General features: G+C 38.3%; 1 protein-coding gene across 1 annotated transcript in view; it reads left to right on the forward strand.

The window, feature by feature from the left end:
* Window positions 1–742: 742 nt before the first annotated feature.
* The window catches only part of LOC124160657, a 38,970-nt gene continuing 13,671 nt past the window's right edge, over window positions 743–26,041 (forward strand). The window contains exons 1-2 of the mRNA XM_046536579.1: window positions 743–866; window positions 5,958–6,100. Coding sequence (XP_046392535.1) covers window positions 753–866; window positions 5,958–6,100 — 257 coding nt within the window. The 5' untranslated portion in view covers window positions 743–752. The remainder of the gene's footprint in view (window positions 867–5,957; window positions 6,101–26,041) is intronic.

Below are 26,041 nucleotides of genomic sequence, written 5' to 3' on the forward strand. Positions count from 1 at the left end.
TACCCATTTGTTATATCACAGCTGTGATCTCGTGGATTGCTTAAAATTTCGATTTTCCAAACCAAACTCAAGTAAATTGATAATTTTTTTTCGGCTTAATGCCGCGTTGGATCATTTTGGTGGACGACAGTTTGGGGCGCATTCCAGCTCCCGTCTTCGGGTCCAAATGATCTGAAGAGCTTCCTTAAATGTAAAGGCTGTTCAAGCGCGTGCTGATTTGCTCGGTTTGAATCCCATTGCTCGAAGAGCCGTTTGAAAGATGAAGCTAAGCCGTTTTCCTTATTGATGTTCTTCCCGTGATTCGCTATTTCTATTACCTCCCTTTAAAGCCGAGGAAAATATTTATTTTCTCTGGCGATGATCTTTGCGTCTTGGAATAATATAACGTGCCCAGAAATTAAATTTTCATGAATGGAATGGGGCATTAACCCGAAAAACAGTTATCAATTCAAACACCGTTGAAGCTTCCGTACCAAATTCTAGTAAGTTTTCGCCTCAGTGTTTTACGTATTATTCGTCCAGGGACATTGAAAAGTGTGCACAGAAGTCTTATTTAAAGAAACAAAATAATATTATGTACTATAATTTGCGGCCCATCGCTGCTAAAATAAAAAACTTGGGCTCTAAACTTGTATCTCTCCTCATAAAGAGCCCTGTAATAGGAGCTACTGAAATATTCCGTCCTGTGATTTTTGCTCTCTTTTTTTAACTAAGGAGAAATGAAGAGAACCAGTGGTTGCTGTAACTTCCCCATGAAGGGAATATTACTCTTGATTCTGGTTTTAACGCCTCCGAGTTTTGGTCAGAAATACACCTTTGGAACTTGCCCATCAGTGCAATCATATGTATTTGCTGGCTTCTATACCGTAAGTAAAAAAAATTCTTTTGTTTGAGCTTTAATTAATGTGACGGTGGAAATAAAATAGATACGAAGAGGAGATGAATGTCATAGTTACATAAGATACAATATCATACAGTTTTTTAAAAGTGCAAAAACAAGCTTCATCTTTTTAAAAATTGCAACTCAAAACTCATTTGGTCCTGCTAAAATATGCTGGCTTGTGAGCAGTAGACATAATATCTAGGAATTTGCGAGTACTCGAATATTCCAGTCGAGTCGAGTAGTTTTTTTTAAGTACTCGACTCGAGCGTTTCGAGTAGCATTACGAATGTCGAGTCGATTAGTTACGGTTACATAGCTTTCGAGGCTATAATAAGTCCAGCAATCTGCCAACAGGAAGCGCTATCATGAAACTCATGTAATAATTCAGTTTTTAATGCCAATAAGTCATTCTAATCCCTTGGCTTAATAGTTGCAGTATACAGTTAGGACTCCTTGATTCTCGCCTACGCGAAATTTTGCAATTTTTCGCGACTTTTGGCACATTTTCAGTATTTACGCGAATTTCAATGTTTTTTACTTTTTCTGCGATTTTTTCCACGATTTTGAGAGGATTTTTGATCATTTCGCTTCTTTTTAAATTGCAAACAATCAAAAAGAGCCTCTGTTTTTTTAAAAACAAATCCGCGAATAAAGTTGAAGCCGCGAATTTCCTCATCCCAAAAAACTCTCATTCGAGGCGTTATCATCGGCATCTCTACGCCGCCATTCAGTTCTTTTTTCCTACCAGCTAAAAATTGCTTATTCCGACAAGTGTCATGAAGAAGAGCTCCCAAAGCGGCCGATAGTACGTTGAAGACACAGGTGCATTCAGGAGGAGTAACCGCTAGGCCCGTTGCGCATTGGAGCCGGCCGCTACGCGAACCTCCCTGACTGCGTAAACGATTCGGTAGGGCACCCAAGTTTAGGCTTTTATACCTTATAGTAACACGTCCCTAGCACAAAGAATAAATTCATCAGCAACGATTGCTAGGGCAAGAATCGGCCTCATAGAATGTTCCGAAAAATAACTCCGCCCTCGTAGCGAATGCGTTGAGGGTCGTGGCTACTACTGATGCGCTCTGGGAGCCCCCAATAGCCCGGTCAAAATACACATTGACCATTGCATAAATTCCCAACGAGCTGAAAATTTTCATGAACCTTAAGGATACCACTCTGATGAAATACTGAAAAGTCCCCTTCGATCCAGTGTGTGCAAAACATTTTATTCAAGGTCAAAGGTCACAAAAATGGTTATTTTTTTATTTTTTGGCAAAACGGTTAGTTTTAGGATAAAAATATCTCCGACTAAAATTTAAGATCAAAAAATTATCTACAAAGTTGTGTTTTTACTTTTTTATCTAAGATTTACCGTTTCTGAGAAAAAGCCATTCGATAATTTTTTTGTTAAGTGTTAATTGTACCATTCTATGAAGACATGGTACACATAGTGTTTGGCCTACAAGCTCAACTTAGTAGCCAGCATATATGGTCTACACAACTTCAGGGGCTCAACACGTGTCACACTATGCAAACTTTTGTTCTTGAACAAAGCATCAATACCTGTCACACCTAAGGAACAAGTACCCTAATGGATAAAATTGTGCCAACTTGTTCCTATTCTTCTTTAACGAGGTGCATTAGATGGGATGCGTTAGCGGAATACATTAAAGAATATTGTAAGAACTGTTCATTATTTTATATGTTAGGAAGTTGATAAGTGAAGTTTGAAGTTTTAAATATTTTGCATTACCTTGTGATCAGTGTCTCCCCCTTTTATATGAGTTGCTTAATAGTATTTGGCTTGATAAAAGTTCATTTTTGTTCTCGAAAAACGATGTTTTATTTAACGATTTTTTTTACCGCCTTGATCACAAAATGGATCTTTTTACCGACTTTATGTACTGAACGTTGGTCCATTTTTATACCGCCAAGTGAAGTTTTTATTTACCATTATCTAGGAGCCCTAATTATAGTTGTCGACGTGGGCGCCGAATACCTTTACGTCAGCCGCAGCGGCCGATCGTCTTCTGACCCGGCGCACACTGGTTCGAAATCAGAAAAAGCAGGAATGAAGTCCAAGATGACCTTTTTAGAGATAGAGACTTGAAACTTAGCGTAAATACTCATAAATTATTATCAGATATAGATTCCTATTCCATTTTACCTAAATACAACCCATAATTGATGATACAGTGGCCGAAACATGACCAATTTTTCAAAATCACGCGCGATCTCGTTTTTCCTCCAAAATCTTTGAATGTATACAGGTGGTGTTGCGTTGGTATGATTTTAATGGAATAAAAAACGCAATATTCCTTTGACCTGGTGCTTTGCTTATACTTTTGATGATTTTGGCTCTCGTCTGTCTGGTTTTACAACGCAAAATGGCCGACCGGTTTTTCACGTGAAATTTGGCATTAAGTAGACATTATATTTCGTTAACGAAAAATATAACTCGGGAAATTTTAACCACAATATAAAGTAGAGATTTATAAAGATTACTTAGTGGAAATCTAGGGGAAAAAACGTTTCTGACGAAGGAAATGAGAGCGATTTTTCAATCACGCGTCAAGGCTGAGCTACACGCCGCGGTAACTGAGGCGACTCGACAACTGAGGCCGATTTTTCAAGTTTTTAAAAATTTATTCCTGAAAATCGTCATTTTAAGCACGGAATATCGTCTTCATTGAACTAAAACACTAACCTATGGATGTTAAAAAGGATTATGTATCGATCGATTGACCATTTAACGCATTACTCGAGTGAAAATACTGAGGATTGAATATTTTTCAGAACCATCCCACGCATAAGAAATATGTCTCGGGTATCGAAGTAGAATGGAGATTAAGTCTGGATGCTTAAGAAAGAGAAAAATGAATTGTTTCCGCGAAAGGCAACAACCGACACACTTTTTCCCTTTCCACCTTCGCCGAGGTGAGTCGCGCGGATAGGGGAGTTTTCACATCACAAGTAGTGCCATCTGATGCCTGTCCGACGTGGTATTCATTTGTTGCGTTTAGTTTCTTTCTTTAACTTAAAAAACAAGAGTTTTTAGGTTGATTAAACAGCGTGAGAAGTATAGAATTTTTTTGCTCTACAAAACTAAAGCTAAGTTCTATAGTTCGTTCGCTTCGTCCACCTGAATTCCATGAAGATTCAATCGTTGATATAATTTTGAGTAAAATTCCAAAGGTTCCGAAATCTTGCAATTTAGTGGAGAAACTACTTCCCAACCACACATGTATGTAGCAAAAGGCAATTTTCCTCAGGCAGTAATACTGGAACATGGAGACGTCAAAACCTGCTGGCTGAGCAAGTAGAATAATTGGTTTTTCTGCATGAGAATGTTAAAGGACCAAATATTAAATGATTCATATGCGTAGTATGTAATTTTTATTATTGCTGTGAAAATGACTATACTCAGGGCTCTCCCTTGTACTTTGGATACATATGTGACTTAATTGGTCGACGTATTACTTTGGGTTAATTAATTTCAATTGTGCCTATGGAACTATTGAAGACACATTAATTTTCATTCATCTCCTAATTCTGACATTAACTAACAAAGATCCTCATTATATTTTCCTTCTTACATTAGGTTAAACATTCAGAATGGGAAATGGAGTAGAATATATTGTAGTATGTATTGCTGTATTGCCTGGTTCAGAAATTATCATGCTCGACTCGATACTCGCGAGTAATTTCAACTCGACTCGATACTCGACTCGAGATCAATAAGTGCTACTCGCACATCCCTAATAATGTCCAAACAAAATTCACGTTATTGTTTTGGCTGTAGTTATTTATTATTTTACATAACAATTTGTCAATAGCTAATTTTTTGGGGACACAAGGTCATGCAGTTAGAAATTCAAAATTATGATTGTTGTTGTTAGTAGATGTTACCTCTCTATTTCCAGTAACCAAGCTTTAACGTCACTGAATGAGGTGTGTTCCTTAAGAATATTTGAAATTTTCTTTAAAATACTTGGGAATATATCCAAGTTTCTACTGCTCAGGTTTGTGTAACTCCTTTTAATCAAAACATTGTCTTTCAGAGCAGTACCCCAGCAAGTGAATTGATTTCAATTGGACATCCATTTGATGTTCTCTGAACTTCCTATGAACGTCCTAGTGTCCCACTTGTGGACATCCATAGGATGCCTTTTTCAGGAATTTGAAATGAGAAATTGCAATTTTTCCACTGGATTTTATTTTAACACGACACGTTTCCTGTACGAAGCGGAAATCTGTGCAAAATTGTGGACTATCCCGCTCAAGGCGAATTATTTTTTCTCTGTAAATTTTTCGCACAATTTTTGCATTGCGGGTGACTCCGTGAAGTTCAATGCCTAGTCTCAGTATACTTAAATTATTCAAAGTTTATATTTTTCCATGTCGATTACACGCAAGAGGTATATCGACTCAAGACATGGTATTATTCTAAATTAAAAGACCATGCCTTTACAAATTACAAGAAAACAATTCCCAATCAAATTGGCCTTTCCAATGACAATGAATAAAAACCACTTTCCACTTCTAAAAAGAACTTTTGTAAATTGCGTGCCATTATTCAGTAACACATCATGGTTGTTACTTTTGGTACCTAATTCTCATTTCCAGTACTGTATCCAAACATTTGGTATATTTTTGCAGGAAGAAAACTTTGAAGAAAGTACTTTATGATACACCTTCTTCTCTATTTAGAACCCAACCACACCATTTCGTTAATATATTTATTCCCTATTATCGTAAAAGCTCGAAATTTTCACTCAGTTTTCCTACTTTCTCAAAAAAAATCAAGTTAAAAACCTTTGTCATTAGCATGTAAAATCTTGCGTCTAAATTACATCGGTGGCCATTTTCGATAATATTCCCACAAAATGTGATTTTTGGTCATTGTTAATGTTTCACATATTTCATATGATCTTTCGCTCTGCTAACAAATTTGAGACCAGTTTGACCCACGTAAACACCATTGTGCTTTTTTTGTTTGAGGTGTGAATGTATTCCTTTCCTATGTTGCTAATGCTCACTACATTCCATAATTTATTGATCGTTACCTCCTTTTCAGACTTTCAATGTGGCTGATACTTATTATGTCTACGCAATTAGTCCTTCACTATTTTTCCACCAATGGAACTGCCTCAGTTTCCAAATCACGCGGATAGGCACCACGGCGCAGTACACCGTTGCAGTCTCCGGAGTGAACAAATTGTGAGTTTTAAAATTTACTTTTTCACTAAGGAATTGAATAGAAAGTCCTAATGATGTTTTGGCTCTTAATTTTAACGCGATTCATATTAGACTGAACATCAGTATTTGGCACATGATCATTTAAACCTACGACATATGTTGGCTTGCGCAAGTCTTCTAAGGCGGCAGACATCTTGTGGCTTCTATCCTATTTTGGGGTTGGTAATACTGGAAGTGGTCTTAAATTATCATAATTTATTGTTTTTCGTACTTGCCGTGAAAGTACGATTTTAAGTAAAGCAAAAATAGGCTTAATTCATTACTTTTTTTGTAGGACTGTGGTCTGGGGAGGGTTTTTTTTCATGACTAAAGTCTATTGTCCCATGGCAAAAGGCGTGTATTAATGTTTCACTGCTTTGCTTTCTCGTTATGTTCAATATGTCATATCTAATGGGTTTTTAAAAAAATATTCTAAATATTTTCGAATATTAAAACTATTTTAATGCTCTGCAAATTGGCGCGAAGACTTATATTCTTCTCATTAACGAGTTCTCCAGATATTTTTTGCCGAGCAACGCCGTGCGTGGTTCTCCAATTTCATCACTAAGGGCCGTATTCTTAGTCGACCCTGTAGGGCCAACCGACCCTGGATACGTCATCAGCCCCTACATAAACCGATCTCACCCTACATACGCCACATCAAGCCCTACATATGGCCGTTTTTGGAACTAAACGGGCCCTACTTGATGTAGGGTACCCGAACCAACCCTACACCCTACAAAAACATGGCGGCCAAATATCGTCTGCTGATCACCTCGATTAAATAATTTACGTTGTAATGCATATTAAGGGAGACGAGCTCGCACAAACCATTTTAAAATGTACAGTAACACAGCGGAAAAGTAAGAATACTACCACTTTATAGCCACCAAGTTAAATCTTCTTATATATAAAAATGAATCGCAAAATGTGTTGGTAAGCGCATAACTCAACAACGCCTGGACCAATTTGGCCAATTCTTTTTTTAAAATGTTCGTTGAAGTCCAAGGATGGTTCTTACGGCGAGAAAAAAATCGAATAATTGCCGGGAAAACCCTAAAAACAGCCCTTTTCTTTTTCACATACAAACGTTTTCTAACTAAAACGTAGAATCAATTTGAGCTTTATTGCTATTATATAAAGTTCATATTAAATTACAAGCACTCACTGTTATCTAAGAAATGTAGGTGTGTAATATAACATTTTAATTACTAAATATATTCAAAATATTAATTAAATTGAAATTACATTTTAAAAATTTAATTCGAGCTGATTGTAAGCCCAGCCGTGGCCCAGATCGAGTTGACACTTCACTACCGTGTTTGTAAACAAATCTCCAAGCAATTGTTGACAAACGGTAATGTCCGTGTTCCTGTCGAGGAATCGAGTAGTTTTAACTCATTTCCTTGGAATGATTGCAAATTAGTTTCAGTGAGCTCATCAACAAAGAGTTCCAGAATATGATTGATCACCAAAAGAATCAAAGATGGTTGATTTAGCGAGCAAGAACGAAGATGTGGATGACTAAAACGAGGTAAATTCAAATAGTTCGTACTCTGCATGGATTCGAATCTTTTAAATGTGTAACAAACGAAGACGAAATCACCAACTATCTATCTGAATATTTTAAGTCCTTGGACGTACCTGGCTTACCAAGGCACGATTTACAGAAAAATGTAGTTTCTGTGCTCATGATCTTTCGGAGCCTAAACCAACCATAACTATCCAACGGAACGTGTTTGGTCATTAAAAAAATTGGTGATGAATGTGATTCACGCAACTTTACTCAAAGGAAAATTCAAAGGTTAGGAAGTCCTCATTCCGTAGATTCCATGATCTCAACTCATATGCCCTTTTGAGCTTAAACGTATTCAATTTACAATTCGTGTTGCATTCGTGATAACGATTAAAAAATCGCATGGTCATTTTTTCAGTTTTTGGGTTGTTTGTGCTCATGTGCTAATGAAAACCCATGATTTTCTCATGGTCAATTTAGCGTGCTATGTTCACGAGTCGATAAACCATCCTCTATATTTCTTCGGTATTATTTTACAAAAGGTACAATCCGGATTTCGCCTTCAAACCTTCACTTTCCTGTAGTGTTTTTGCCTCCTGATTAACGTGGTGACATTCATTCCTGGCGGAAATCAATAGTTTTCGAGATATTTTAACTTTTATGGATAGCGATTTTCGGGTTCTGCGCATGCGCCGCCATTTACGATCTTCACTTACTCACCCTTTACTTTACGCACTTCACCTTCTGCGCATGCGCAAACATTACCATGCCGCCCAATTTAAACTTTCATTCAATTTGGTCCATGTCGTCGTGGAAGACCAGCCTGGGACATCTGGGCAACCATAAGCACTGGAAGGTAAGCACATTTTACCCACTTCTACCTCCCACCCTACCAACTGGACCAGCTCGATGGATATTTTTTTCTAGTTGACCAACTCGTACATGTGCCCGGAAAGTGATTTACCCGCTTTACCAACTGGACCAGCTCGAAGGATATTTTTTTCTAGTTGACCAAGTCGTACATGTGCCCGGAAAGTGATTTACCCGCTTTACCAACTGGACCAGCTCGAAGGATATTTTTTTCTAGTTGACCAAGTCGTACATGTGCCCAGAAAGTGATTTACCCGCTTTACCAACTGGACCAGCTCGAAGGATATTTTTTTCTAGTTGACCAGCCCGTACATGTGCCCAGAATGTGATTTATACACTTCTACCCCCCACTTTGTTATGTATTGGACCATCACTAGGGATATTTTTCTCTTGTTTACAATTTCAAACATGTTCCGTGAAACTAATTTACCGCCATTCCAATATGGCCGCGCATGCGCAGAACCCGAAAATCGCTATCCATAAAAGTTAAAATATCTCGAAAACTATTGATTTCCGCCAGGAATGAATGTCACCACGTTAATCAGGAGGCAAAAACACTACAGGAAAGTGAAGGTTTGAAGGCGAAATCCGGATTGTACCTTTTGTAAAAATTTACCATTTCTTCCTTCGCTTCAAGTGCGTAGCTAGGATAGGGGGTTTTTGGTGCAGCTAATACCACGGGTCTGTAGGGTATAGAAAACTCGCTAAGGTAAGCGGGAAGTGTGGGGGCACTTCCCCCAGACATTTTTTAAGATAAATGGTTCAAAATAGTGGGTTTTGTGGCTGTGTGAATAGTTAAATGTGTTTTGTTTGTTAGTCATCCGTCCCCCTAATATTAATAACATAATCTTTCATAAAAAAATTCTCTAAGCTCTTAGGGGGGGGGGGTTTATCCCCCAAAACCTCCCCTCGCTGCGTCACTGCTTTGCTTCGCTATATTTATTTAGCTTCATCCGCTTCATCTTGCGCCTGATAACAAAACAAAAACTGTTGTTTCTCAGAAGATGCTTGACGCAAGACATTAAACCCGAATGTGTAGGGCTCACCGTGGTGCGTTTACGCATGCAGTACGTTTACGCAGTGCATTTTTTCCAAACAGAGATACTAAAACTGGCGCGCCTTAAGTCATTTAATGCGAATGCTGCTTCATAGGGGCTTTTCTTGCACGATTTTGAGCATCAGTCAAGCGTCGGTCTGGGGTCGTGTCAACCTGCCCCCTGAATGGGCCAAGTGTATGCAACAGACTTGGACCTAAAAACATTTTTTTACAGCTAATAACGCAAATAGCCAACAACTGAATGCGTATAATTTTTATTTCATGAACTGCTTTATTAAACCACAATGCCCAAAATTTCTTAAGCTAAAACGTAAGAAAATTTGTTGAAAAAAATCCGCGTTAACGCGCTCCGATTCACTCTATGTAGATTCGATAAAGAAAATGTCTTTCTGACAAGCAATTTTGGTTCTCATTTACGTAGTTTTATTGAATTTGTATCCTTTTTTTATTATAATAAATTAAACATGATTAAAAACGATGCAGCCGCTCTTGATTTATAAATGGTGTAAGTAAACTGTAAGTTCATTGATTGTTAGGCGGTACGAAGTTCGCCGTAGAACCTTATTGTCTTCAAATTACTTCAAAAGCGGTCTGTACAAGATAGTAATAAGTACGGAGCAAATATGATCATTGACGTGGGAACTTACGTTGCATCATTAAGGTTCGTCGTTCGCTTTTACCTTCCGTAGTTAAGTTTATTATGTGGCAAATAGTGGCATGAAAATACGTTTTCTATGGTTGTACGTAAACGAAGTATTGGCTTCCGAAAAGTATACCAAGTGCCAAACGTGAAAAATATTATATATTCGTAGAAACCAGACTAGTCACATTTACTTGAGACATATGCCACTGGAAAGAAAAAGAAATGCATATTTTTATTCTTGCAATCGAATTTCGTTTTCAACGTGATTTACAGTGAATTTAGAAAAAAAACATCAAAATAAACTAAAATTTTAGCGTTTTTGGCTTACTGTACCCTTGACGACCGTCATTATTGTTTATGTAGTTGACATCTCTTCTATCGATACAGTTTGCGATACAAGCGAAGCTTTAAATTATCCACCTGAGGTTTTGAATTTATTGGATTTGCCAGGAATTAATACCATTGCACCGTTTACAACTTGGTTGGATCTCCAGTTAAATATGGTTTCTTATTTGAACCCACCACGGCTAATACCACGGTAATGCCACGCGATTAATCATAAATATTGATGGAAAACATTGCCGACTATTTTGAATGGAAAGAAAAATAAAGGAGAAAATGTATTACTACCACGAATCCCTATTACCATTATTGGATGTTCCATCAGAATTCAAACGGGTTCATTTTCCAATTAGATGGCATTCGCAATGACAGACAGTAAGTCTCGAGGCCAAACTATGACTGTTTGCGGCTTAGGATTTGGGTGCACCGAGTTTTTCGCTCGGAAATTTATACGTGGCATACCATCGCGTGGGTAAACCATGCAGTTTGTTTGTGTTGGCGAAAGACTCACTACAAATATAGTACACTCCATTGCAGTAAGAGACTAATAATTTTTATTTTTTATTTGTCATAATTGCTTAACGAGATGTAATTTGAAATTTATTTATTAAGACTAGCTGACCCGACAGACTTCGTTCTGTCAAAAAAATTTGTAATGTGGCAGTGTTTTGTTCCTATCTTTTTTATATTCTTTGCAAAAAATTATCCTGAACAGAACCGTCACCCTGGTAATAATTCGGTGTGAATTAAAAATAATTAAATAAAACACTATAAGCATTTAAAAGTAAGTCATTTTTAATCATGTAAATCATAATTATTAACAAAAAAAATCAGTTCTATTTTCATTGTAGTGCTTTGTGATAAACGATGTTTTTTGTTTGATTACCTGGCGCATAGACAAACAAATCTGATGGTTTTCCAATACGGGAACAGGCAACATACAATTGACCATGTGAGAAACATGGGTTTTCCAAATTAATACCACAAACACTGAATGATTGCTCCTGGGACTTGTTTATGGTCATAGCAAAAGCAAGCCGCACTGGAAACTGTACTCGTTTAAACTCAAATGGCACATCAGTCGGAATCATTGGGATGCGCGGTATGAGAACATCTTCTCCTTTATACTTTCCTTTCAATATAGTTGCTTCTATCACGTTGTTTAGTAGTTTTTTTATCGCTAACCGTGTGCCGTTGCAAAGGCGCGGTTGGTTGATATTTCGCAACATTATAATTACCGATCCAACCTTTAATTGAAGATTGTGAGGTGGCAATCCTGGCAAATCCAGCGAGTTTAAAAATTCCGGTGGATAGTTAACTACATCGTCTTGGTTAGTTGCCGAATCAACTGATTTATATATCCTCGATTCGCCTGTAATTTGTTCTTGAATTTTGAAATTTAATTCATTTACATCAATGTTTTTGGCTGCCAATATAGCTCGTTCGCTTAACCAATCATGGTTTCTGTAATTTTGAGCAACATCTGGAAATACCTTCTGAATGAGTTCTTCTTTTGATTGAGTTAAATGACAAAAACTTTGAGGAAAGTTAACGCATCCAGTCAACATGTCAATAGGAAAATTGCCATTACCAATGTCAATGAGTTGTTTAGAGAATATGTTTCCAGATTGGTCATTTTGCAACTCAACACGCATATTCTTGCTTAAATGAAGTACTTTGACATATTTCCACAAATTGGATGACTTTAGACATGCGTTGAGTTCATCAGCTGTCGTTGATCGTGGAATCACTGGCAATGTTTGACGAAAATCTCCTGCTAATAAAATCATTGCACCACCAAATCGGTTCTGATTGCTCCGTAGATCTTTCAAGGTTCTGTCTAAAGCCTCCAAAAATTTTTTATGTGCCATCGTGCATTCATCCCAAATGATCAATTGACATTGCTGCAAAACCTTTGCCATTGCAGAGTTCTTCGAAATGTTGCAGGTTGGAGTTTCATTGCTTTGCATATTTAATGGCAATTTTAGTGCTGAATGGGCTGTTCGACCACCTTCATGCAAAGTTGCTGCGATTCCCGACGAAGCGAGTGCAAGTGCAATTTTATTTTGTGAGCGAATTGTTGCTAATATTAATGAAATCAAAAAAGTTTTTCCTGTACCACCAGGTGCATCTAAGAAGTAAATCCCCCCAGTTTCATCATTTGTTACTTTCATAAGAGTATCAAATACATACCTCTGTTGTTCATTCAACAGTGGAAGATTTGTTTGAATTAATTCTTTCTAAGTGTTGAGATCATACAGTTTTTCTCGGTGCAACTCTTGGTTAAAAGATTCATGCATTGGACGATTGGGCGCGGCCAGGCCTAATTGAATTAATAGTTTGTTTGACATCATCAAGCACATGTCTTCAATTGAAATCAATGCTTCGTTGTAAATTTCTTCACTGATTTGCATATTTGGATTTCCCATTCTATTCCGTATTTGACACAAAATATCATCACACATATAATCTTTGTACTTGATCCACGAATCAATTGGGTTTGATGGGAAGCATGTAGATATGATTATAGAAAACAATGTTCGTATTTGATGAGCGTGCGAAGATATTACAGCATCACTGAGAGTTTGGTCCCAATGAGCGTCATTTTCTAGCAATCGTAAACGTTGACAGGATCCACACAATTCACCATCAACAGTTCGTAAATGTTGGAATGATGTTGGGCCACGTACATTGACTAATAGCAGTCGTAAATAAAAACATTCATCATTGCTTGGATGTACTGAATAAATTCGACCAATCGCATCGGTGGAATATACATCTGTGTATCCTGGTACTGGTTTTCCTTGTTCTTCTACTTAAATTGCCTCGTCTTATAGGAGGCATTATTAAAATATTGTGTCACATGCAATAACTTTTTTTTCATAGGTAGATAACAAAACACTGCAAACAAAACAAAAGCACACTCAGTAGAGTATAACAGAAAATCCAAGAAAAACAACACCGGCAAAGGCGGCAAATCGACATTGACAGTTGTTTTTTTAATTTGTTTTTTTTTTTTAAATCTGATATGACTTGAAGTCAAATCCTTTAAAGCCATACCAATGTTTTATTTTTTTTTGTCGCCTGCCGAAAGTAAAACAAAAGAAATAATATCGCGAAGCCAACCAAGTTGTTATTATTATATTTTGTGACTATTCAATTTGGTTGGGTCCGCGATCACTTTTTTTTAGTTTAGTACACGACATTAAATCCTCCAACGACGTATTCTGTGCTCCAACGCACACACGCACACTGTTTTGATAGATATGATTGAATTTGAACTTTGTATAGCGGTAAGAAAGTGCAAATTTACTTTTTGACGTTAGGAACACACCTACATTTCTTAGATAACAGTGAGTGCTTGTAATTTAATATGAACTTTATATAATAGCAATAAAGCTCAAATTGATTCTACGTTTTAGTTAGAAAACGTTTGTATGTGAAAAAGAAAAGGGCTGTTTTTAGGATTTTCCCGGCAATTATTCGATTTTTTTCTCGCCGTAAGAACCATCCTTGGACTTCAACGAACATTTAAAAAAAAGAATTGGCCAAATTGGTCCAGGCGTTGTTGAGTTATGCGCTTACCAACACATTTTGCGATTCATTTTTATATATAAGATAATAAAAGTACAATGCATTCAAAAAATGAATGTTTTGTGTTTTGTTATTTTTACAGATCGTCATCGTTCACAGCGCTCCAATCCTCTTTGAGTCATATAAGATCGAAAATAACGGACAAAATTGACTATGAAAAACACAGAAACACAGAAAACAGACACAATAACTGACAGACGTTTCAGCGGGATGACCCGCTATCTTAGGTACCGAAGGTGAACTGCTGCAGGCGGGGAAATTCCTCCAGTTGTTCTCCTTGGTGAAGTAGTGGGGGTGGAAGAAGGGGGAAGGGATTGAGGGGATAGGGTTGGCTGTAGTAGCTAATGGGCAATGTTTAGCCCGAATGGTTCAAACGCCTTTTCGACCCAGATGTGGGCCATCTCCCTAGCTCTCACCTCGATGCTTATTGCTCTCTCTGGCTGAACTTCGATGAAGGTGAGAGAAAAAAATTTTTCGAAACAAATGTTGTGTGAGGCACTGGGATTGGGGATGGGTTCAAGGAGGGGGGGGGAGTTTTGCAAGAGTCTATGGTTATTCGTTCTATCCCTTCCTTTGCTTACATATGAATTTATTTGAATGCTCATGGGAAAAGGTCCTATGTTTTTTGAATGTAAACAACATTTTAGAATTTTCTTCTTTTGACCTCACAATGTGGGTCCAAACAAAAAATTTGAGTTTGCCTTATGGGGTTTCAATGTTAAAAAAATCGAGAGAGAAAAATTCTGAAATTCATCTACCAAGATGACAATTCTTAGGTTTTCGGGCACGATAAAACCGAAAATTACACTTTATTTAAGAAAATTTAACCGTTAAAACAGTAAGGTCACAGTCAAGGTCATTAAGGTGGCAAATAGAAAAGCATACCTAAAAAGGTGTCGATCCATGTTTTTTAAAGGGTGTCCAAGTTAATAGTATTGTCCTTATATCCGTACTATCCACTAATTGACCTCCAAGGTGAATACGGGGGTCGAAGGTCATAGAGGGAAACGTCGGGCCATCGTGACAACCAACGTGTCAAAGCATAGGTTTTAAAGGGTGCCAAAGTCGTTTTTGCAGTTAATAGATCCATATTGTTGACTGTTTGACCTCCGAGGGTCATAATAGGAGTCAAAGGTCATAGATTTAAACGTCACCATGACAACTAACGTGTGGAACCATAGGTTTTAAAGGGTGCCCAAGTCATTTTTGCAGTTCATGGATCTGTATTGTTGATTTTTGACCTCCGAAGGTCATAACGGGGGTCAAAGGTCATAGACGTATGTTTTGAAATATCAGGGAAACTAGTGTCCCCAACCAAAGGTTTTGAAGGGTGACCAAGTGAGTGGCGGAGTACACATATCCACTGTCTTTTCTGACAAGCCTCCCTTGCCTCTTAGTTCACACAACAGTTGATTATTTATTTCCCTAAACATCCTTTTGCACGGTTCTGTGTCCACATTCTTCCACTGCCTTCTCTCTTCATAGACGGTCGTAAAGAGTTCACCACTTACTTTCCCGGCGCTCATACCCTACAGGATATCCTGAAGGACTGGTACCACATTCTCTTCAACCATAAATCCACCTCCCAGATTTTCCCTTCTACTCGACGGATCACTTACCACCTAACCTAAGTACCATCTTCAAAGCCACCCGCCCTCTTCAAAAATAGCATTCAGTCACCACTCCCCCACCCTCACCGTGCAATCGTCCCAGATGTAAAACCTGAAAGATTTTCTCTCCACCCCCAGCCTCTTCTCTCCCCAAACTTAAATGCCTCCCGATATTTCCCTCTGCCACCTGTACTTCCACCAATATCATTTACCTCCTTCATTGCAACTTCTGCCCCGCTGTCTATGTAGGCTAATGAGCCACCCCCATCAATCTTAGAATAAATAATCGCCGTGCCTCCCGCTGTCCGTCATCCCCCCACGCATCTCTCCCAGTCCCCACACATTCTTTGTCTCAGGACTCCCTCTTCAATGAATGCTTCCAAGTTTCAGTTATTGCCTCCCTTTCCCCCACCGATTCCGCCCTCAATCTCCACACCCTCGAATTGGCGTGCATCTAGCGTTTGCAAGCCAATAGCTTTCCGGGGTTGAACGTCTCATCCTAACTACCTCTCCCCTTTACACCTCTCCCCCCTTTTTCCCTTGACCAACGCACTTCTTTCCTCCCCATCATGACTCAGGCTGATAAAGAAGTCACTGCTTCGCAAGCTCCAAGTTTTATTTTCCCGTGTGAGTGTTTCTTTTTGTGTTTCTATGTTTAGTGATAGTGACTTGAACCATTTATATTACGTGCTACGTGCATCTCCTTTTTCCAAACATATATATATATATATAGCATATTGATAGCGGAATGAGAACCGTTTAAACAAAATTCTCCAGCCAACATCCCTCCTCATAGATCCTGCATACTAGTTCGAAAAACCTTCTCCTACCATCTTTATGCCTAGATTCTTCAGATGCTCACCCGGGATATTGTCCACGCCCACTGCTTAAATGAATTTAAAGCCACGATCTTTACTCATAGCATCTATTTGCCATTTCCAACTCATCATGACCAAGAATTCATGTAAAATAAATTGTCATATACATCCAAAACCAGTAAAAACCAATTCAATGTCGCCGGTATTACTTCATTGACGGGTATGGTAAATAAATTGCCTCTCCATTTTACTTGAACAATATCTTATATTATGCCACGACTGTCAATGGTTTTAAAGTAATCTATGCATTGAAACTGTTGATTTTAATGAATTTACTCCTTAATTTATTTATGAAAATGCTGAGTATTTAATGATTTAGAAAGTTAATGGGATTGTATCACTGGTTTATGAATACCCATTTCTGCATTATCTAATAATATTCACCTTAAAATGAAATCACTTTCAGCGTTATACCTTTAGCATAACATCATGGGTTATGTGGCCCCTCACCTACAACACCTTTATGAAGTAACACATTTTAAGGTGCACTACTATACATAAATTACCATTAGAATACAATTTTTAAAAAAACAGCTATTTCTAGCTCTCCTGCCGCAGCATTTTCTATGGAGATCAGCTAGCTGAATTTGACTAACACCTGAGATTGCGTAATAAATAGTACTACATATTCCATTATTTCTGATCTCTTGTCCATTGGTTAGTGAAATATACCCAGGATTTGTTCCAAAATATGGCATAAAAATGCAGTATTACCATAATAAACAGCAGAGATTATATTAAGTTCACTCTGTTAAGTTATATATTAAACTAGCTGACCCGACAGACTTCGTCCTGTCAAAAAAATTTGTAATGTGGCAGTGTTTTGTTCCTACCTTTTTTTAATTCTTTGCAAAAAATTATCCTGAACAGAACCGTCACCCTGGTAATAATTCGGTGTGAATTAAAAATAATTAAATAAAACACTATAAGCATTTAAAAGTAAGTCATTTTTAATCATGTAAATCATAATTATTAACAAAAAAAATCAGTTCTATTTTCATTGTAGTGCTTTGTGATAAACGATGCTTTTGTTTGATTACCTGGCGCATAGACAAACAAATCTGATGGTTTTCCAATACGGGAACAGGCAACATACAATTGACCATGTGAGAAACATGGATTTTCCAAATTAATACCACAAACACTTAATGATTGCCCCTGGGACTTGTTTATGGTCATAGCAAAAGCAAGCCGCACTGGAAACTGTAGTCGTTTAAACTCAAATGGCACATCAGTCGGAATCATTGGGATGCGCGGTATGAGAACATCTTCTCCTTTATACTTTCCTTTCAATATAGTTGCTTCTATCACGTTGTTTAGTAGTTTTTTTATCGCTAACCGTGTGCCGTTGCAAAGGCGCGGTTGGTTGATATTTCGCAACATTATAATTACCGATCCAACCTTTAATTGAAGATTGTGAGGTGGCAATCCTGGCAAATCCAGCGAGTTTAAAAATTCCGGTGGATAGTTAACTACATCGTCTTGGTTAGTTGCCGAATCAACTGATTTATATATCCTCGATTCGCCTGTAATTTGTTCTTGAATTTTGAAATTTAATTCATTTACATCAATGTTTTTGGCTACCAATATAGCTCGTTCGCTTAACCAATCATGGTTTCTGTAATTTTGAGCAACATCTGGAAATACCTTCTGAATGAGTTCTTCTTTTGATTGAGTTAAATGACAAAAACTTTGAGGAAAGTTAATGCATCCAGTCAACATGTCAATAGGAAAATTGCCATTACCAATGTCAATGAGTTGTTTAGAGAATATGTTTCCAGATTGGTCATTTTGCAACTCAACACGCATATTCTTGCTTAAATGAAGTACTTCGACATATTTCCACAAATTGGATGACTTTAGACATGCGTTGAGTTCATCAGCTGGCGTTGGTCGTGGAATCACTGGCAATGTTTGACGAAAATCTCCTGCTAATAAAATCATTGCACCACCAAATCGGTTCTGATTGCTCCGTAGATCTTTTAAGGTTCTGTCTAAAGCCTCCAAAAATTTTTTATGTGCCATCGTGCATTCATCCCAAATGATCAATTGACATTGCTGCAAAACCTTTGCCATTGCAGAGTTTTTCGAAATGTTGCAGGTTGGAGTTTCATTGCTTTGCATATTTAATGGCAATTTTAGTGATGAATGGGCTGTTCGACCACCTTCAAGCAAAGTTGCTGCGATTCCCGACGAAGCGAGTGCAAGTGCAATTTTATTTTGTGAGCGAATTGTTGCTAATATTAATGAAATCAAAAACGTTTTTCCTGTACCACCAGGTGCATCTAAGAAGTAAATCCCCCCAGTTTCATCATTTGTTACTTTCATAAGAGTATCAAATACATACCTCTGTTGTTCATTCAACAGTGGAAGATTTGTTTGAATTAATTCTTTCAAAGTGTTGAGATCATACAGTTTTTCTCGGTGCAACTCTTGGTTAAAAGATTCATGCATTGGACGATTGGGCGCGGCCAGGCCTAATTGAATTAATAGTTTGTTTGACATCATCAAGCACATGTCTTCAATTGAAATCAATGCTTCGTTGTAAATTTCTTCACTGATTTGCATATTTGGTCAGCGATCACTTTTTTTTAGTTTCGGAACGCGACATTAAATCCTCCAACGACGTATTCTGTGCTCCAACGCACACACGCACACTGTTTTGATAGATATGATTGAATTTGAACTTTGTATAGCGGTAAGAAAGTGCAAATTTACTTTTTGACGTTAGGAACACACCTACATTTCTTAGATAACAGTGAGTGCTTGTAATTTAATATGAACTTTATATAATAGCAATAAAGCTCAAATTGATTCTACATTTTAGTTAGAGAACGTTTGTATGTGAAAAAGAAAAGGGCTGTTTTTAGGATTTTCCCGGCAATTATTCGATTTTTTCTCGCCGTAAGAACCATCCTTGGACTTCAACGAACATTTAAAAAAAAGAATTGGCCAAATTGGTCCAGGCGTTGTTGAGTTATGCGCTTACCAACACATTTTGCGATTCATTTTTATATATAAGATAAATACTGTCATCTCAGATATCACCGAAAGGCAATGATTTACAAGACCATTACACTTGATATATATGCATTAAATAAAAATTATAAAGTGAACTCCTCATGTATGCTGAGGTAGGTACCAAATTGCTTATCATGAAATCGAGGTTAACCGATGTAGTTAAGTGGAACACATGGCGTGACTAGTACGGTACCCTCAATATAATTCCGCATACTATTTACTCTAATAAATCACCACTGTTATTAAAACTTCCTGATAATGTAAATTTTGGTGAAGCCTCAAGCTGAAGAGCAATCTGCCTTAGCGTGTATTCCAAAAACGATTTGGGGGTCGGCGAGAAAAAAAGAAAAACTACCAAAAGATGATGATGGCATCAACAGAGCAAATTAGGGGAGATGAAAGGTTCGATGCGTAGTTTGCCCAAGAAAAATGCTAGAAAACAACTTCCTGTTTAAAATGTAACAAGATGTTTGGGGCACATGAAAAGTGTGCGAAGCCTGCTTGGAGCCACAAGATAAACAAGAATGACTGGAGATTTAATGGTAAATAGCAGTCAGTCATTGCATATATCAACTTGTTTTACATTTTTTTCAAAATTCATACGTTATCTCTTATTAGTGAACATTTGCTTTTAATTTTAGCACGGTGTTGTAGAAGTTGTCAAGCGAAGGGCAGTTATACGCCAAGGCTTCAGTTACTTTACCAGAGTATTCTCTTAGTCACTAGCTACTGATACTGAAGTACAAAAAGTCTCTAAATGTCATTCTTTCCTCGCACTACAAAGGTTTGCAACGGTGTCAAATTAATAGAATGAGGAACTTGCATGAATTTTTTTTATTTCACAGGCGGACAGAAAATTACTTTCTGAATTCAACAATGAAAACCGCATGTAAATCTGAGTTTTCCTTCGCGAGATATACAATGATAAATATAACGAATTTTAAAGCGCGGGAAAAACTCCCTCACCCCCCAAGCCACTGCCGACGAAGCCTCGATGACGTCAAAGGTGCCTAAACATCACACGAAGCTATTGTTGTGATTGTTTGTAATAGTTGCCTGCCGTTGTGAGAGCTCCGTTTGTGAGACGTGTTGATTGTTTTCTATTTAAAGATAAATATCCGACGATAGAGGCTCGAAAGCCCTCATATTTTGTATTATTTATAATATTAATATCTGAGTAAGGACATAAATTATAAAACTGGAGTAGTGAAACCAAATATTTTATAATATCTAAGTAACATCGTTGTAGCAGTCTGAGCCACGGCCGTTGGAAGGGGGATACGTTAATTGTAAGTTGATGTTATCGACGGCATATCATTCATCATAAGTATTTAATTAGAACAATTTTAATGTTTACTTATGTCTGCTATGCTATTATATACAATAACTTCATCCATTTAATCGTAGGTACAGGAGAAATCGTCATTTAGGACTGCCTGTGCTTGTATTATGAGGTGAATTCCAGTCAATGCATCTTTTGCTCGCTGATTGGAGACATCTAGGACAATTTTTTGTGCCAAAATAGTGTTATTTTCAACGTGGCATCTCCCGTTAAGCAATTGCTAATAATCACAGTGCCAGTAGTTGTAATGCACGAAGTTTGACAAGGTTGAAAAATATCGGCCAAGAGTTATCAGTGTTCCATCGTGATTGAATTGTAAAAAGTGCTATTACGCTATCGATAAATGTCTAACAGTAGTGTAAAAATTGTCAGTGGCGTGTTAACCTCAGTTGTTCACCGTAGATATGACATTTCACGATCAAGCTATCAAGATCAAAACTGTGCGTGAAGTTTGTTACTTTATTATTTCAATGAATAGTAATGAGAAAAGTCACCTGTGTCACTTCCGCGGGCTAATTTAAGGCTTTAAATCAGTGAATAAATTGTTGTTTTCATCATAACGAGCTCTATTATTGTAAGTTGTACTACGTGATAAATATAAGAATGGTAGAGACTTCCAGTTTTTGATAATTGTATTTGCCTATTTCCCACTACATTTTTATGTTATATGCTAGTATATTGTCTATGGATTTACCTATATTATTGAAATAGGTTGTAGCTTGTGTGTGTGTGCGTTGGCAGCGGAACCGATTCGCGATCTAACATGTGGATTGTGTGCAGACTGTTTTGCGGTGAATTCGTACCGTAGAACGGATAGGACTATCTTCTCCGCTAATACGGCGTTGCCAAAATCATTAGAACAGTTCGTAAGCTTACGATCGTTATCCTCCAGTATTACAAGTTTCTTTTACATCTCCATTTGCCGCCGACATATAGCAATGATTTGTTATAACAAATTCCATGAGTGTCGTGGAATCAATTTTTGGTGTCCCAAAAAAAAGGCTGGTGTCCTAACACCCCCTGCCACACCTCTTTTATGCGGCTTGCGGGGTATTATCTAGATGTAGATGAATTTCAAGTGCATTATTCGAACGAGCGGCAACGTTATCATCTATTTTTCTGATAAGTAAAACATACGAAGTGAAACGCTTGTATTTCATCATCCCGAGGTTGCATTATTAATATCACAAGTAATAATCGTTGCACAATAGCAATAGGAAAACTTGCCCAAGAATAACAGAACAAAATAAAGTGACGATGAGCGGCTAAATACACCCTCAAAACAAATTTTACAGCATGCGCTCAGCGTATTTACGAACTCCCTACGGTTGTCTAGGCACCTATGACGTCACGTCTAGCCTCGGCAACGCTCGGGTGTCTTCGCGCAGTGGTCGGCTCAGTGAATTTTTTCTCGATTTGAAAGTCAATTTTTTTTATTTCTTTTGATGATGAATGGAGAAACTAAAGGTATTTATGGGAGCTAATGTATCCATTTTACTTATTCAAAATAGTTTTTAGAGCAATCGGCGACCCATGCAAGTTCCCCATTTATGGCGTCATTCGCTATGATGACGACTCATTGATGACCTCTTACCTCAGCAAGTAGATACACCTACCAGGGGTAACAACATACTTCACATCTTGGCAGCGAATATTTCAGAGTGCGTAATCAGAACTGAGGCTGGTATTAGTGACCACAAGGCACATAATTCATACCTCATGGCTCCACATACATATACATCTATGTCTCGTCTTGATAGCCAAAATCTGTTAGCAGAAGAGCAGCACGGGTTTAGAAAAGGGAGGTCTTGTGAAACTCAACTTGCTCTCTTCGTTCACGATAACTTATCCGCGGGTGACAGATATGTTCAAGTCGACGCCATATTTTTAGACTTCAGAAAGGCATTCGATAAGGTTCCGCATTTAAAGGTGATTCAAAAGTTGGAAGCATACGGCATAGATACACACGTTATTGGTTGGATCAAAGATTTCCTAATTGATCGCGAACAGCGAGTTGTTTTGGATGGAGTTAGCTCGGATACAATTCAAGTTACCCCAAGGAAATGACTGGTGCAGTACTTGGGAGTTAGAATTAAATCTTGAAAAGAGTATGGTGATGAATTTTTGGAAAAAGGATATATCTCCAAGAAGGAGCTACGCCGCTAACGGGATTCCACTACCAAATATCGAATTCGTTAAATACTTGGGGGTCACCATTACCCGGAATCTTTCGTGGGGTAAGCACATACGTGAAGTATGCGGTAAAGCTAACCGTAAACTTGGATTTATAAAAAGAATTCTCGGTAAATGTCCAAAAAAGGTGAAAGAAATAACCTACCTGACTCTGGTGAGGCCTCACTTGGAATATGCTGCTAGCGTGTGGGACCCTTACCAGGTAGGACTAATAGGTGAAATCAATCGAGTACAGCGCAGGGCGGCCAGATTTGTGATGAATTGTTACGACAAAAAGTGCAGCATTTCAAGTATGTTACACGAGTTAGGATGGGAATCTTTACAGGAGCGAAGATCAAAGCATTGGCTTAACTTACGCAGGAAACTCGAAGAAGATATTTTCTCAGACGACGTGAATCATATCCTTCGTTTACCATCGTACTATAGCAGTAGACGCGATCATGAGAAAAAATAAAAGAAATAGACTGCAAAACAGAGAGATTTAAAACGTCATTCTTCCCTCGTACTATTAAGGATAGCAACGTTGTCTCAATTGAAAGGATTAATGGCAACGTTCGCTAGGATCACTCATTGCATGTTTTTTTCTTAGTTTTAACCTTGCATGTATTTGCTCTAGGAATTACTAACCATTAGCATGTTTTGTATGAATAAGCATGTAAATTTTTCTAGTGTGCGTAATATTTCTATGACCGTGTGGTGTGCATGTGGCGGTCCTCTTGCATGCTGCATGTTGGTGATTGGTCACCCCCTGCCGAACACCCTAGAGGTGGCTCGCAGGGTATCATGTAGATGTAGATTAAAATCTTCAATTTCCATTAATATCTCGACGAGGTTGCTCTTATTTTTATAGGTTTTGAATCTTTCTTGGTCAACTATTCTCCAAGTGGAGTCGGATCGTCCTTGTAAAGCCGCTGCAATAACAGCATCCTGAATGATAATATTCTCGCCCATACATTTTAATTAGTCCCAGGCCGCCCTCGATGATTGGGGCTTTTATGACATCTGCTTTGACCCAGTGCCTTCCTTCACCCCAAACGAAATCCACGAAAAGACTCTGTATACGTTTCGTAAGAGAGGGGTGTGGCGAGTGGCATTTTAGGATATGCCGCAGTTTGAGGGCGATGAATTTGTTAACTGCGAGAACGCGACTACTGAGGCACAATGGGGCGACTTTCGGTTACCAACTACGGATGGCATCTTCTACTCTTTTCATTAACTGCTATGAGACATGCCGGGACTCTTGAGTCCTCGTCATTACCTAGCCAGATGCCTAGAAATTTTCCCCCTCACTGGTCCAGTGGTTTAGTGGTTGATGGGTTCTACCTCTCCACCTGCCAACTCATAAACTATTGCTCTTCTCCGAATTTAATATAGTCCCCGACGCTCTCGAATAGTCTTGGAAACAATTATCTATTTTTTTGGAAATCAGAGTCGTCCGTGATGAAGACGTTCACGTCGTCTGGATAAGCACTAACTACCAGCCTTTTGCCAACAGTTCCAGGCAGAGATATCCCTTTCAGGGAACCCATCAGTAGGGCGAGAAACGGTTCCAGAGATATGGAGTTAAGCTGCCCAGAAAGAGGGCAGCCTTGCCTGATTCCCCCTTTGAAATGGAAATGGGGTAGTAAATGTTTGTTCTACTCTCACCATGCATTTGACCCTGCTATATAGTGTTTTTATGCAGTTAATAAAGGCATCACTGAATCCCATTTCCATCATCACACTGAAGAGGAAAGAGTGATTCACGCGACCAAAAGCTTTGCTCTGGTCGAGTGCGAGGATAGCTATATTACCTTTCTCGTTGTTCTTCCACCGTATCACATCTCGCAAAAGAGAGAAAGAGTCAAAAATGGACCGTCCGGGTACTCAGTAGGTCTTTTCAGGGGATATTATGGTAGTTCATACCATAGATAACTTCATGAATATGGCTTTAGATATGATTTTATAGTCGACATTTAATAGAGAGATAGGTCTCCAGGTTTTAATGTCAGCGTCGTCTCCTCCTTTACTTAGCAAAGTAATAACTGAAGTAGTGGTTGTCCTGGGTAAATGTCCATCAATGAAGGTTTAGCTGTCATATTAAAGAGGGCTTGCTTCAGTTCGGGGAAGAATTTAAGGTAGAACTCGGTTGTTATACCAACCAAGCCGGGGGCTTTCCTTCTGCTTAGGCTTGCGAGTGCAGTGGTGAAATCATTTATGTGGAAGGGGGTGTCCAGATATTCCATTTCATCTTCTTTTAGGGTCTTTAGATTATGGAGTCGCATTCCAGATGAAACGTTTTGGTCACATCGATGAATGCCGATGTGTTTTAAGTAACTATCTCAGAGTATCCGTGTCAGTGATTTCCCTACCGTTGACCTTAAGCCACTTCAAATTTTTGTGCCGAGTCTTTAACGCCCATCTGCCAAGATGGTTGGCGGCACTCCCATCGGAATCAGTCAAACTGTCTCATCCTAGTTTTTCCATTAATTTTTCCTCCAGGAAATCTCTATTTTGAGTAATGGAAGGCGTTTTATTTTCTTCCCTCAGCTATTCTTTGTACCTAATTGAGAATTCTTTGGTTTCCCGTTTTAAACTCTCCCACTTACCGGGCCCGCCGTTATTTTCCGCTGTTATGGTTTCTATTAGAGCTTTCATTGATTGCACGAATTGCTTATATTCCAGCATAGAGTTGTCAATACTCCAGTATGGACACGCTGGGACTTTTCCTTGCACTTCTATCTGCATCATAAGCCCGTGATCAGAAAAGCTATCGCAAAAAGCCATGCAATTTATGGTAGAGACCTGTCAGCAGATACGTAGACACGGTCGAGGCGAGCTGATTATCTAGGAGTAAAAAAGGTGTGTACTCGTTTGT

This window comes from Ischnura elegans, chromosome 6, assembly GCF_921293095.1.
Source record: "Ischnura elegans chromosome 6, ioIscEleg1.1, whole genome shotgun sequence".
NCBI lineage: Eukaryota > Metazoa > Arthropoda > Insecta > Odonata > Coenagrionidae > Ischnura > Ischnura elegans.